We start from the raw sequence: 12,565 nt of genomic DNA, 5'->3' as shown, positions 1-12,565 counted from the left end.
AGTGCTTGAAAAGGGAGCAATGTCTAAAGCAGCTGTGTTATTTTTTGTACAGAAGAGCAAGAACATATGATTCAGTCAAAGTGCCATTGATCCACAGTGTACTGCAGTGTAGTAAACACTACAATGTACGAGTGTCCTGCTGTTTTCTTTTCAGGTGATACGGAAGCTGATAGATGATTCTGTCTGGATTCTGCACAGGATAGTACCACACATCTATATACAGAAGTAGCAAGAGCGAGCGTAAACCCTGTGCAATATATCACAAGCTTCTAAATATAGACAGAGCTGTTAACCTTTAAGGTTAGAAGAAATTGTTGACATCAGTGTTAGATTCTGTTAAGCAGAATGCCTGGCATACTTGTTCATACCTTCATTTGTCATAGGAAAGACAGATTTGAAAGCAGAATAATTTTATGTAGCCTCAAAATTTAAAATTATCAAATCCACCACCACCAAAAAAGACTGCTAAAGCACACAACAGTCCACATCAGATGAATTGCTGCTACAAAAAACACAGGCCAACTTTCCAGCAGATCAAAGATTATATAACGCATTGCAAGTTATTTGCCATGTTAAAGCAATGAAGCCTGGCCTTCTGCAAATTTTCTGTGTTTTCCTTCCTAACCTTTCCTATGGGACATCCTCGAACTCAACCCATGTAAGCTATGATGGTCCCCACCATGGAGAAGAAATAGTGCTATGCTAAATCAGAAGTTAGATGAACACGTTCAGTTGACTGTTGCCAAATTAAAAGTACAAAAATTTTGCTTCCTTTCCTCAAGATTGGCATTAATTTGTCTCTTCTATCCCAATTACAGGACAGTAATTAACTTTGCCCCCACTGAAGAGGAATTTAGAGATGCATGCACGGACAGACAGAGAAGCAGGCAGGAAGATTAACGCAAGGATAGACAGAGTGACTGCACAACCTTTATTTCTTAATTAAGTTGGGCTAATTTAATATAATCATCTAATAAGAGGAGAAGCTAACAAGACATTCTGCAGACCTACTAGGATACAGTTAAAAAAGAGAGGGTGTTTTTGTAATATGGGCAGAAAAAAGTCAAGATAACCATTAAGGAGAAGTGAGTCCAGACCTTAAAGACTGCTGGAAATGTGAGTCTGCACTTGCCAGTGTGGAGCTTCGCAGGGAAGGTCCTCGATAAGCTTTATCTTGGTAAAGGCCATAGCAAACTCAGACTAAGGCTTTCTAGACACAGATGAAGAATACCAAGCAACTGATCTTGAGGACACATATTGCAGATGAGGGACATAAACAGGACAAATAAGAGCTCTGTCTAAATAGAGGAGGGAAAGTGTACAAAAAATATTTACACCAATTTGACACATACCTTTTCATAGAAAAGATGTGGTCAAAATAAAATTCCTGGTTAATCTTGATAAAATTTTTATAGCATAAATAATAAGACTTGTGGAAAGAATCTTGACGCTTTGTATCAGTTTAAAGCATGATCATACTGGTTTGCCACACTCCTCCATTTGAATTAAAAACTCGCTTATCTCCCCAGGATAAGTACTGGCTGAGGATCCCAGTCAGACTTTAAATCCAACTGGCATAGTCTGTGTTGGATTGTCTGGCTACAAACGTGGGATGTAGCCTATTTGAAAGAACAAGGCTGCCAACAGGCTTTGGAAAAGCCCTAGGGGACAGTGGCTTTCTGGAATCCCGGCACTGTGCTCCACAGCAAGAACTAAGGCTTTTGTCACATTGTCACAAGATTTGACTGGATTTTCACAGAGTTGTTTTGGGCCATTTTTTTTTTTTTTTTAACATAGAAACATAGAAAACATAAAAGCAAAGGAAAATCCATACTTTCCACACACAACTTACAAAATGGGAGAGAAGACAAACATGAAAGCATTCTTCTGTTTGAACCAGAAAGTCTACTGCAACCTCCTTTTTCGGTGTAAACATCTAAATTTGGATTAAACATGACATCTACTCATTTCTGTATACAAGGCTGATTCAGACTTACTGCTCAGTAACATGCTATAAATACAGCTTAGATGAGACATTCATGTTTTTCTTGCACATGCGCTGGAACACAAATATACCACGTGCAAAACCGCAAACGGAGAACAGAAAGTAAGGTGATGGTTTACCCTAATTCCCAGGATTTTTTTTCCTGCCCCAATAACATTTTATAGGTGAAGCCAAGTAAACACAGAAGAAACATACGAATTAGGTATGCTGAAAATATCTGTGTTGCTCAGATACAGATTTCAGCAGGAATGAAATCTGATTCTAGATTGCGCTCTGACACAGTGACGGAAACATCATGTAATGATACCAGCTGGCAGAAGCTGTGCTCTCAGGACAGCGAGCAGGAGGGGTGGCTGGCTGCTCCAGTGCAGCAACTTACACTTTATTATCATCTGCATTTGGAGAATCCAAATGGGTTGGTTTGTCATGCTGATTTTGCGGAGTCAGAAATCACAGCACCCCAAGGTAGTTTATTCTGCAGGAACAGTGCGTAAGTCAGGTCATCTCAATTTCTAAAGACTTCGAAAACAATTTTCTAGTCCTAATGTGAGACAGCCCCGGCCTGGTTCCAGAAGCGAAGGCTGACTGGGGATAAGAGGCACCTCTCAATGTTGTGCCTGTGTTACGCGGTGGGACAGAAACTGGCTTACAGCTTTTCCTGGACAATCAGTGGCTGTCAGTGACTGGCACCTCATTGAAAGGCTGAGCGCCATTTGGGGGATGATCAGGCACCTATGCCAGGGACTAGAGACTGTGACACTGAGAGCAGGTTGCAATTTAGGTTTGAGACAGCAAGCAATTGAACTTGTTGATGGAGTCATGAGCTACAGAGAAGGGCGTTGTTTTTTCCCAGAGCTTTTCTTTATTTCTGGGAACATGTACCTTAAAGGATTTTTACAAAGAGCTACTTGAAAACACTTGTTCTATCACACAGTAGACAGAAATTAGACCTGAATGATGCAGGCTCTTGTTAGCTGTTGTCTGAGTGTTTCTGAACACTGTTCTATAACACCGTGCAGTTCTGTCCTCCTGATACTTCTTTCTAATACTGCAACAGAGCTTGCCCTAATTAGTCAAAAGTATTGCTGTAATATTGGGACTTCTGCAGAGTTTAATCTACTTAATTTCAATTGAGCTTAACCAGATAGAAGAGGATTGCCTCAGAAAAGCCACAGTCCCTGAGAAGTCCATTAACCCCAGCCAAAAAGAAAGGCTTGTTATAATAGTTTCCCTTGGACTATCTAACTAAGCAAGTTAGACTTAGGAAGGCATACCAAAGGGAAAAACCATTTCTCCAGTATAAATATCACTGGCAAATACTGCAGATATAAGTGTTTTCAAACAGCCCAATTTACTTCATATGGACCACAAATCAAATTACTCCACTATGGCATGTTAATGATGAAAACAATACTTGGCCATCTTATGATCAGAGATCCAAAAGAAAGCCCAAAACAAATGTTTATTATTACACATGGCTAATACACACCAAGATATGCCATGTACTAATGTACCTGGATCTTTCCAGGTATAATCGACAATTTGTACAAGAAAGTACTTTGTTTTTTCATGCCACCTTTTTAGCATCTCAATTCCTGAAGATACCTGAAGCCTTTATTAGGCTTGAAAGAAGCCTTTGATACTCAGAGTCTGCTCTGTCGTCAGTGTTAGGTTACCTAAATTACAATCTTACTTCCACTTGAACTGCATTAGCACCCAAGGTGATCTCAGGACTTGGAAAGACAGAATGCCTAAAGGGCTGTAAAGGAACAATGAATATCAAGGTGTTTTTAAATCAGTATTCTGAGATTTAATCCAGCCAGTATCAGGAAGTGTTACCTGGCTACCTGTGCACCTGATTGTGCATCACCAGCATCATATCACAGCACCTGCACTTTTGAGCAGACTAGAAACAAGAGACTTTTCTGGGTGACAAGGCAGCTAACTACATCTCAGTGATGGTGATATGAACCAAGACCTATTGAATTCAGAAACTTAATTCAGGATTGCTGGATGGGCTGGAATCGGAATCAGCTAACCGACTGAAATAATGGGAAGTACTACTATTTTCCCCATTCCGTATAATATGCTATAGGAACACTATCAGGCTGCTTCTATCTCCCATGAGAGTATCACAGCACCTTTGGAAGAGTTCAAGGAAGATCAAGGCCTCTTGTGTCAGACCCAGTTACTTCCTTGCTCTGAAAGCTTAAACGTTTTCCAAAGACACTGCACTCACACATCTGACTTGGGTAATCTGCCTGAGGAAATCATGAAGGTACTGATATAGTGGGCCACCAGCATGACATGCAAGATAAGAAAACACAGGACAACTCAAAATATCACCTGTATCATATTGCCCCAAACAGCCACCAAGCTTCAACCCTTTAATGCTACCCTAACATAGCAGACCATTTAGAAGACAGAAGAATGGTAGGCAACTCTGATCAACTGGCCTGCATTAAGTCTGACAGAGAATTATTCAGTCCTAAAAAGAAACAGAGCAGGCACTTGCTAGAGCATTTCATTGGCATAGCTGATTTTCCCTCTAAAATCAGAAGGCAGTTTGCCTGGGAGTCACTGAGGCAATGGCAAGGGGAAAGAAGCTGCTGCGGTGTGGGGGTTTGGTTTGTGTGTCGAAGGAGGGGCTGGATTAAGCCAGAGGATGTAGGACTTTGAACCAGAAAAGATCTGAACTCAGTAAGAAGAGTCCAGGCCAATTCAGCAGTGCCGTTGCTGGACTGTTCATACAACAGAAATTATCATTTAGCTCTAAGCAAGGCTGTAAAAGAAACAAGCGTCAGTGACTAAAGGATAGGTTTGTTTTCTTCTCAGGTTAGAGAAAATTAATGAGTGGGTGTGCACACATGACTGAAAGCAATCACGTTAGTGCAGCTTAATGAGTTACTATTAATCAGTTTTGATTGCATTAGCTGACACACATAAACTCTTAGCTTATTGCAAATGAAAGTAAAATGTATTACCTTCAACTGCTTTTAAGCAAGCAGACATTTGGTTCCTTGTTTGTCCCTGTCCCATATGCTTAAGCGTTAAGAACTGATACGATTGTGTTACTTCTGAAGAGCAAGGATACACGACTTGCCATGTGAATCTCCTACTGATGCAGGCTGAACGATTTCCTCTCTAAAAGAAATGACAGCAGAGCTGCTGAGAACAGCAGCACCTACTCAAGGTACCTTACCAGCCTGAGCGAGCTTGCTCTCAGCCAGCCACAGGCTGACTGTCTAAGCTTCAAGATTTAGAAAAAAGGGTCCCATAACAAAATTCAAAGGCTCCTAAAAGTATGTGTATATAAGAAGAAACAAGAAGACTTCAAGAAAAACAAGGCAAACCCATCAGAATTTCAGTTTGTCTGTTTTCAGGGAATGAACCCTACAGCTAACACAGCACTAGCGCCATCGCACGCACACCCGGCGTTGTTTGTGCCCCAAGGGGTGAAGCAAGAGCTAACCTTCTCCTGGGTTGTGAAATATGTTCAGCCTGTACGTGTCGTTGATCAGTGAGCTGTAAAAACTGCGTAAGAGGCATCTCCCAAAACATTCGAATCCCTCTTTACAAAGCTCCCTTCCTCCACTGCGGTCCCATCCTTCAGACTTGTGTGCAGACGTGGGCACACACAAAAGGCACCCTCCCCCTGCCCCTCTGCTGCCGAGCAAACCCGGGGATGAGTGGTGGTGCGATGTAGCTGAAATCCCAGCTAAGAATCAGTTGTGGTACCATGTTTTTAATAACATACCACCTTTGACTGAAGAGGTTTAGGAATTCGGTCTGCTTTGTTTAGCACAGGAGCAGTAACTCGCCATTTTGTTTTAAACCCCCATTCTTTCCAGAAGAGGGGGAAAAAAAGGCCTGACAAGTTAAAAGTGTTTGAAGGGGAAGCAACATGTTTAACAACTGAGAGCTATATTTTGAAAATGATTAGGTTTTAGCATTCGGACATAAAACCAGTAATGATTCTGTATTGTCTGAATGTAAGATAAAATAAATTTGCATTTCATAAAAAAAAAAAAACCCACTTCAGCAACCACATAAAGGCATATTAGAACACCTTAGAATCTCCTGAATTAAAAAGCAGCCTTCTCAATGTGAAAATATTCTCTTTTTGTTTACCATTTAACTGATTCCTCATCACTAATGAAGATAGTGCAAACTTATTTAAATTTAAGCAAACTGGATATTACTAAGTTCTTTGTTTTGGATCCCATTTGTAAAACGACTGTAGCAACTGGAAAGGACACAGTGGTCTTTTTTCAACATTTTTTTCTTTATAACTCAAAATAAGATTGTAAGTGACTTACTAATTACTTAGCTTAATTTAAGCTGCAACTTGGGGATTTATTAAATTTAAAAGATTTTAAGAACAAAAAACCAAAACTCAGCGAAGCAAAATATTGGCCATTTTTCTAAAGCCATGTAAGTACATTTCTTTCTATGGACAAATAAATGTTTCTCAGCTGAAACACACATAGAAAATGCATCCTAATATTTTTTAAAGCATGTGGGTCTTTGAAGTTTAACTGTCTCTTTTCAGTGAGTAATATCTGTGATAAAATAATATCACAGATTCTGAGAAGAGAATCTGATAAATCACAAGGAATTCCAACACCAGTTTACCTAGAAAGAAAGGCAATTATTTCTAATGTGTTAACCTGAAGTGCAATTAATCTGCTTGGTAACTGCATGTCGTTTTTGCTCTCCTAGAGGCTTGACCAGAACATTTCAGGGAAAAGGTTTTTTCCCTCCACAACTTCAGATGCATACTGATAGCATTTTATTAATAAATCCAGGCATTCCTGGCTCAGAAACAGGAGGATAAGCTGTATCTCCAGTAATTTGGCTTCCTGTCCTGATTGAGAAAATATGTCCTCATTTCATTATATTATTGGCATATTAAAGGCTCAGGCGAACCTTATTAACTGTACAGGTTTGCCGTCTTCGTCTGCCATTATTCTAAAGTACATTCCCTTTACGAATCTGATTCAGAATGAATACAATGCAATGTTTTTAAAAGCTGAACATACTGTCAAGAACTGGGAAACATGTGTGTAAGTTTACCTCAAAAATTCTCTTCTCTGGCAGTTGTTCCACATGGCAGTTACAGGGATATTTCAGCCCGTTTGCAGATTCAGGTCAGGACCAGACCTGCCAGTCACTGACAAATAAGGGAATTCCCTGCCTTGGAATTTCCCTTTATTTCAGGTAATTTTTGCAGACAGAATAATTCTGTTACTCTGTTCTTTGGAAAATTACAGAATATTTTGACCTTATTTGGGAAAAAAATATACAACTTAAAAATCACACAACTATTTCTCCAGCTCTTGAAGAAGGGGATAACTCATCCCAATAAAACAACCCAAATCTCCGTATGCCAATACCCATGTTTATCAAACTACAGAGGCTCTTTTTGTTCCAAAGTAGAGCACGTTTGGGTTTGGATAATAAAAGAGCGGGGTTTTTTGGTGTTTTTTTTTTGGTAAACGTGGAGCCAAGGTTTACAGATACATTCAAATACAGTTTAGAAAGCAGCAGGTCCTCTAGGAGGAGGCAGGATAATACTGTAGTTATAGGGAAAAAAACCCTGGAGTAAATTGCATCCTCTTGACATTTGTTCTACCAGGGATAGCAGCAGAGGGATGCTATTATCTACAGAAGGCATTGGCAGAATAGCAGCAGGCTGGCCAGTTTAGGGAATAGGTGTACTGGTAGCCATTTGGTGATTTAGCAGATCACCAGGCCAATGACCCTGCAGTTAGTTCCCTACGGTCAGCGTTCCCTGGCTGGGTTATGGTGCTTAAAACATGGAAGCACGCTTTACTAGAAGTTTGCAAATTTTGCGTAATTATACTAATTAGAGCTTATATTGATATTTCCCTTGATCGAGGAAACAGTGCTGAGTCTCTCTAAAGAAGCCCATAAAGCTCCCCATACCGGCTACTTTCTCAATGAGTGAGGTTCAGTTGGCCAAAGCCAGGATGTTGCCTCCAAGCTGTCTTCTGTGACCTTGTGGAAATGGGAAGAGGGTAGACTTAAGGAGTGCCTATTGTCACATGCCTTTTCCCCTAGATACATGCAGAAGACACAGTGGAGCTCAGACAGGCTCCTGTACCGAGAGTGTCTTGGTCGTGTGGTCTGGTCTGCTACACTCTGGTCTGCTTCTTCAGGCTCACAGGGGGACTGCGCATGCTTTTCTCCCTTCAGAGTGGCAGTTAAAACACGGGCTCTGCCCTAGCTAGTGGGCCGCTTATTGGCTTCTTTCTAATGTTCATGAGAGTGCTCATGATTTCACTGAAGAATCCATTTTTTAACCTAGTTAGAGACCTGTTTTTTCCTAAAATGGTGATTATCTACAAATTCAGTCTCATGCTTCGTTAATCAGAGCAGTGATCCCTTAGGAAGAAAGACATAAAAAGTGTTACCACTGCCACCTCGGTCTGCATTTGCTAGTTTGGAGCAGCAACAGCAGTTCTAACAGGTAAGTATTAAGTAATCAGGCCACCTCTGCAAGACACCCACATTCAAAGCTCCCTGCTTCACTGATGCCTACAAATGAAAACCTGACAATTCTTCCAGTACAACACTGATGACTTCTGTCATGTTTCAGTTTCTGTTCCCTTTTTTCCCAGCATTGCAACTGTGCTGTTGGGGACTTTTTTTTTCCTTTTCTTTCCAATTTTCCATTCTTTATTCTCCTTCTCCTTAAAATTGTTTTCCTGTCTGTCATCACAGATTGTGCCCCATAATTCCTCAGATTGGCTCACTGATCTGCACTGGCTTGCTCATTTACTTCTCTTTCTCTTGCACATCCTCATGTCTCTGCTGTAAATCCCTTAGCCAGGTTTCACAATGCAACTCTGCTCTTCAGTCTTGGACTTTGCATGTTCCTGTCTAAACCACCTGCCTCTTCAGTTCACAACCTAGAATGGCTTTTCTCATCTCCTCATATCTAGGACCATGCTATTTCTTCCAAGAGGTAACTGAAAAAATATGTTACTGACTCCCACTCCTTTTTATTTGTTTTCCCTTTCTTACCATGCAGCTGCTTTTTCTGCCTCTTTCAATGCCATAACTGCACCCACATTTGTCTCACTAACCTTCTCTCATCTGAGCAGCTTTGCACTCATCCTGTCTTTTATTCTTTTCCTTAGCTAACCTGTCTCCTCGCTTTAAGATGTAGTTTCACCCCTGCCTTCTCTGCCTTTGTTTCTGTTACCTTCCATCTGAGCTCTCTGAATGAAACTGCCTTTGGTTGCTCTGTGAGGTTTATTACTTTGGGCATAGAGACTCACGTTGCACCTTCTCCTGGAGATAGTATGTGACTTTATTAGTCTCTTGGTTATCATCTTATGCTTCAACTTTAAGTTGTTTGTGGCAGAGCCCATCTTTTCATCTTGGATTTCCAAAGAACTGAGCATGACTCTGTTCCCTTCCTTGGTGGAGCTCAGAGCTGCTGCCGAGAGAATATAATGAGAAATAATGAGAGAATGATGAATTCAGTACTTTAGCACTGCCATCCACTGGTGGTATTTGATCACGACACTCCATATTTGACTAAAATCTTGAAGTTTTGGTTTTGTTTCATCTGCTGCTACTGAAATGGAAGGTATTACTGTAAGCACACTATTTGAGAGTAATGGATGCGACAGAAATCTTTATGTTATACTCCTTCCAAATAAAAGATGCATGCCTTTTGCTTTCTATTTTGCTTTACAAAGTGAAATATAAAGGTTGGTAACTCAAGTACTGAACAATCAGGGGATTCTAGGTTAAACTGTTATATACAATTAATTCATCTGCATTACCTGAATAATGTGTATATTTTGTAGGATATTTTGCTTATGCTTAAGAAATATGTATTACTTAAAATTAAGCATGTAGATAGATGCAAAAGGTAAACAGGATAATTTGGGAGTAATACAACATTTGTGTTATACTTCCCCTGACAACTCTTCCAGGCTCCACCTTGTTTAGGAACCACCTGAACCAGAGTGGTTTCTCTATTTTAATAATCTCCAGTGGGTTTCCCTTCCATGAGCACATCTAGTTTCTGCTTGAACCCATATATAAAGAGTTTTGTGGTATTTTTTTTTCCCTTGCTATTTTATCTTTTGAAACTTTCCCCTCTTTAATTCCTTATTTTTCTTTTACTTCATTTCTGTGATATAGTCAGGATTATTTTAATTAGGCTTGCTGATATATGATTAATATTCCATGGTTAGAAAAACGTGCCTTTTACATTTCTTAATATCATCCCAGCCTAAACAGTGACAGGATATTTACCTTAGTATAACAGCTCCTCTGTAACAGGAGACTGTGAAAATCTATCCACATGTGAGCTCCAATAAATTTTATACACAGATGTGTTCTAAGAAAATTTTAAAAGAAAGAACAGATACAAATATCCAAAGGAAAAAGTGTGCTCAGTGTTTCAGTAATTAAATCATTTATCCAATTTACTGCCATGTGCTGAAATATTACCCAGAATTCTAGGAAACGCAGAAGTGGATTACGAGTTCAAGGATGGAGCACTAATTGAATTCTTAATTGAAATGACTCATCTAAGCAATACAGCGAGCTGGATTGTCCCCCTGAATGTAAAAGTCTTTCCAAATGGTATCCTGGCACAGGTGCCATACTAAAAGCTTGACTCCTGTCCATCTAAGAGAAAGCTTATCTGTCAGAGGAAGATTTACTGGTAGTCACTATTTGCAAGTGAAATGTGTTTTTTCTTATGACAAGGCAAGATGGGTTGGTCTTTTTCTCACTCATTTTGTCTCAACCAAAATTGGTCACAAGGGGCACAAAGCTTGCTAAGTACTTCAGTCTAAAGGGCTTAACTAAGGTATGGACCTTCCACAAAACCTCTGTAAAGGCATGAGTTTTTCTCATCTTGACACTGACATAGGAAGAGAGCTATAATTAGATGGACTAATCAACATTTCTAAAAATAAGTAAGCTAAAAGTAGGAGTGTTCAATTATAATGACTGCAGGTTAAATACCAGGGGAAATTTCACTCATTATTATGAAAACCTTCTTGCTTCGTTGTGCGTACTGTTATTTTTTAAAGAGGACACTGATTGGATTTTGCCTCATTTGCTTTAGACTTCCTCATTTGCTAGGGGACTCTTACAAGCCTAGCCCTTTATTTTACTCATTTATAATTGAACCATAAATGCCTACTTGGCAGTGAAATTTGTAGCAGATATGGAAAACAAACCAAAAAACATTAGTTATTCTTAATTTCTACTACTTACAAGTGACTAGAAGCCACAACATTTAACATGTTTTTATTGTCTTACAAATAAACAAGAGATTTGCACCTGACTTCCAGTACCCATGCAACCCGGGGTCTACAATACTTGAAAAGTATGACCCACTAGCAGAAAATACACACATCCCAGAAGAACAGTGAGAGCAGACAGAATAACTTTCCAAAAGCCTTTTGGTATAAGTCTGCTATTTAGTTAAGAGGGTATTTGAGATCATTTTTGCCTCTCCTGAATTTATTAATTTCTGCCAGCTGGAAAATCCTTTCTCTAAAAGCCTAAAAATACCTGGTGCAAATGAATGGATTTTTTTCTTAAGAATAGTAAGAAGCAGAAATTGAGTTTGTATTGCTTCTCTGGAAAATAACGTGCTAGCCAGGAAATCAAAGTTCTCCTTAGTGTTTTAATATACCAGTATTGACTGTTTTCATTATTCTGTCAAAGCTAATAAAGTGCATAAACACATCAAGTACACCCTCATTATATCCATCCTTACCTTCAGAAAACTGCTGAAGCAAGTACAAGCTTCTTTAAAGAAATAAACAAACAATTATCCATTATTTCAGTAGGATAAGTGATTACTGTCTCTGATTTTTAAAAGAAATTTCTCGTGGCTGGAAAAATCTTAAGACGGCGGACAAAACATAGGCTATAAGTATGTTATAATGTACTTACATATCACTGGCAATGGAGGAGTTCCTGGACATGGACTTTGGAGAAAGGTCATAATCACTATCTGACCGGTAAAGGAAAGACTCCCTACGTTGACTGTGGACAAAATTTGCCTGAAGAATCAGCCCTGATCCAGGGCTCGTCATGGGATCCAAGGGACTTCGTCCCGATGAGGTACCATTGTCTACATCGAAACTGCAAAAGAAATGAGAAAAAGATTTATGACATTGACATAAGAATTTTGAAAGTAATAAACACTCTTCTGACAAATTTATCACTAAGCAATTGCGTCTTGACAATAATGGGGAAATAAAGACCCGGTCAAGTCCACCACTAAGCCAAAAAACAAGGCACACAAGAAACACACTTTAAAATTACTGATAACCAAAAAGAGCAGCGTGAAGGAAAATAAATCTGGTAGAGAAAAAAATTACTATTAGGAATACAGGAAGCCTTATGCTTCTCTGCAGGTAGAGTATCCATGAGCTCTATACCTGAGGAAACACAATGTTTCATTGTTTTCTTCCTCATGCCCCATCCCTCCTGAGCTGCACCCTCATTATCCCGTCTCCCACTGTTGAGGCAGGTGAAATCTCTTTTGCT

The 12,565-nt window shown here is 39.6% G+C and overlaps 1 protein-coding gene across 6 annotated transcripts in view; it reads right to left on the bottom strand.

Annotated features, from left to right (window-relative positions):
- Positions 1-12,565, bottom strand: part of PDE4D (phosphodiesterase 4D) — a 409,683-nt gene that overhangs the window by 114,743 nt on the left and 282,375 nt on the right. For all 6 annotated transcript variants that reach the window (XM_063319799.1, XM_063319800.1, XM_063319803.1 and 3 more), the window contains one exon: positions 11,966-12,157. In XM_063319799.1, coding sequence (XP_063175869.1) covers positions 11,966-12,157 — 192 coding nt within the window. The remainder of the gene's footprint in view (positions 1-11,965; positions 12,158-12,565) is intronic.

The sequence above is a fragment of the Chroicocephalus ridibundus genome, chromosome Z (genome assembly GCF_963924245.1).
Source record: "Chroicocephalus ridibundus chromosome Z, bChrRid1.1, whole genome shotgun sequence".
Classification (NCBI taxonomy): Eukaryota; Metazoa; Chordata; class Aves; order Charadriiformes; family Laridae; genus Chroicocephalus; species Chroicocephalus ridibundus.
This window is presented reverse-complemented; position numbering and strand designations above follow the sequence as displayed.